We start from the raw sequence: 2,306 nt of genomic DNA, 5'->3' as shown, positions 1-2,306 counted from the left end.
GCCTCAATGATCGATCGGAAAAATGGAGACAAGCCAATCACCTTTGAGGTCACCATAGGTGAGTGCTGGGCTCGTGGTGGGGAGAGTTTCTTCAGAGGCCGAGGGGCTGCTGGTGGTAACTGTCAGACCCTGCACCCCAGCTCCCGGGAAGTGGGAAACAAACTCTTTCCCGTGAGGGTCCACGAGTGCCCAAACAGCGCCTTTGTGTGTGCATGGGAGTGAGTGGCGTCCATGGAGGGGCCGCCCTGAGCCACCCCTACAGGGCTAAGCTGTGTTTGGGACATGCGGAAGAGAGAAGGGAGAGGCCCCGTGGGACAGCCACATCCTGGCTAGGCCTTGTGCTCAGTCGTCAGCAGGGCTCTCGGCAGGAGCTTCGCAGGGAGTGGGGGACATGGGGATCTTTCTATGGCTAGTGCTCCATCAGGTCTGAGCCCCATTCCCTGACTTTCCCTCTTCCCTCCTCCAAACCCAAGGCAACATCTGGATGGGATAGTGGGTGGGGCCTGGTGGGGAGAGGACTCCAGGCCCTCTATGCCCCATTCTTCCTCCAGGCAACTATGGGAACGAAGTCGATGGCCTGGCACGACCCCAGCGGCCTCAGCCCCGGAAAGAGCCTGGGGACGAGGAAGAAGTAGACCTGATCCAGAATTCGAGTGATGATGAGGCTGATGACAGTGGGGAGCTGGCTTCAGTCTCCTCTACCCCACCCATGCGGCCCCAGATCACTGATAGGTGGGCTCTGCCCCCTGCCTCCCACCCTCCTGCAGCCTGGCTCTTCCACCTCCCTGGACCCCCAGACCTCAACCTCCCACCTCCTCCCACTCCAGAAACTACTTCCACCTGCCCTACCTGGAGCGCAAGCCCTGCATCTACATCAAGAGCTGGTGGCCAGACCAGCGCCGCCGCCTCTACAATGCCAACATCATGGACCACATCGCTGATAAGCTGGTTAGGGCCAAGCCACGGGTGGGGGACTGGGGGAGAAGGTGCTGTTAAGGGTCTCACCTGCAACACACAAGGCCCGTCTGCCCAGCAGCTTTTCCTGGGATTGGGGGTCAGGGTGAGGGGCTGCAGGAATGGCCCCAGCAGGACCCCTGTTCCCATCCCCTGCCCAGGTTCCAGGATCCTGGAGTGGAGTCTGAGGATCCTGGCCTACTCAGTCCTGAGGTTTCCTGGAGGCAGCTGGGCAGCCCATCTGCCTGTGGCCTCCACCAGGCCCCCATTTAGCCCTGAGTTCTGCCCAGCCCTATGAGTCCACCAGGGCCACAGATTCACAGCCCAGAGGTGGCATCTTCCTTCAGGAACCGAAGACTCCCCTGAGCACCAAGGTCTCTAGTTCTGAAAACAGAACCTGGACAATCCACTGGTTGCTTCCTCATGATGAGCAGATCCTGGTGGATGGTCCCTTGTTCCCCCTGATAAGTGGGGAGGAGACATTTGGGGAGCTGAGGGGAGGACTGTGGCTCATGCACCCCCACTCCTGGTTCCAGGAAGAAGGCCTGAATGACGTACAGGAGATGATCAAAACTGAGAAGTCCTACCCTGAGCGTCGCCTGCGGGGTGTCCTGGAGGAGCTCAGCTGTGGCTGCTAGTGAGACAGGCGGGGAGGCGGGTGGAGACGGGTGGGGGTAGGAAGTGATTGGACTGGACAGAAGGGACACAGGCCTGGGCTGGGCATTGAACGAGGTATCTACAGGCCAGGCAGGCTCCGCTAAGCCCTGGCTCCCCCGACCCCTAGCCGCTTCCTCTCCCTCGCTGACAAGGACCAGGGCCACTCATCCCGCACCAGGCTGGACCGCGAGCGCCTTAAGTCCTGCATGAGGGAGCTGGTGAGGACACGGCTGGAATCCAGGGGATCAAGGGAGGGTCTGGAGGTGAAAAGGGGACATCTGCCTCTGAGATCACAGCCCCGTCCATTATGGCCAAGCAGTGCCCAGACAGCTGAACTCCACCTCCCCCGCAGGAGAGCATGGGGCAGCAGGCGAAGACCCTGCGGGCACAGGTGAAACGGCACACCGTGCGTGACAAACTGAGGCTGGGCCAGAACTTCCTGCAGAAGCTGCGCTTCCTGACTGATGAGGTGTGTGGCCTGCGGGGGATGGGGGCTGCACGGAGGGGGATGGGCCAGACCACCCGGGAGGCCCCTCCTGCTCTGATAGCCCTTGGGGACAAAGCTGAGCAAGCTGTGCGAGGGGAAGGAAGCCCCAGCCCAGGGGTCCTTCCCTCCGCAGGCCCCCTGCATCTTCTCCTCAGGGCCTGGCCCTCAGGTTTAGGGGACCCCAGTCAAGAGGCAGGATCTCCTCTTA

The 2,306-nt window shown here is 61.3% G+C and overlaps 1 protein-coding gene across 1 annotated transcript in view; it reads left to right on the top strand.

The window, feature by feature from the left end:
* OTOF (otoferlin) overlaps positions 1 to 2,306 on the top strand; it is a gene marked incomplete at its 3' end in the record, with an annotated part of 32,424 nt that overhangs the window by 14,425 nt on the left and 15,693 nt on the right. Inside the window, exons 10-15 of the mRNA XM_008563699.1 lie at positions 1 to 58; positions 552 to 732; positions 828 to 948; positions 1,491 to 1,591; positions 1,739 to 1,829; positions 1,964 to 2,080. The exon at positions 1 to 58 is cut by the window's left edge and continues 31 nt beyond it. Coding sequence (XP_008561921.1) covers positions 1 to 58; positions 552 to 732; positions 828 to 948; positions 1,491 to 1,591; positions 1,739 to 1,829; positions 1,964 to 2,080 — 669 coding nt within the window. The remainder of the gene's footprint in view (positions 59 to 551; positions 733 to 827; positions 949 to 1,490; positions 1,592 to 1,738; positions 1,830 to 1,963; positions 2,081 to 2,306) is intronic.

This window comes from Galeopterus variegatus, unplaced genomic scaffold, assembly GCF_000696425.1.
Source record: "Galeopterus variegatus unplaced genomic scaffold, G_variegatus-3.0.2 Scaffold14582, whole genome shotgun sequence".
Classification (NCBI taxonomy): domain Eukaryota; kingdom Metazoa; phylum Chordata; class Mammalia; order Dermoptera; family Cynocephalidae; genus Galeopterus; species Galeopterus variegatus.
This window is presented reverse-complemented; position numbering and strand designations above follow the sequence as displayed.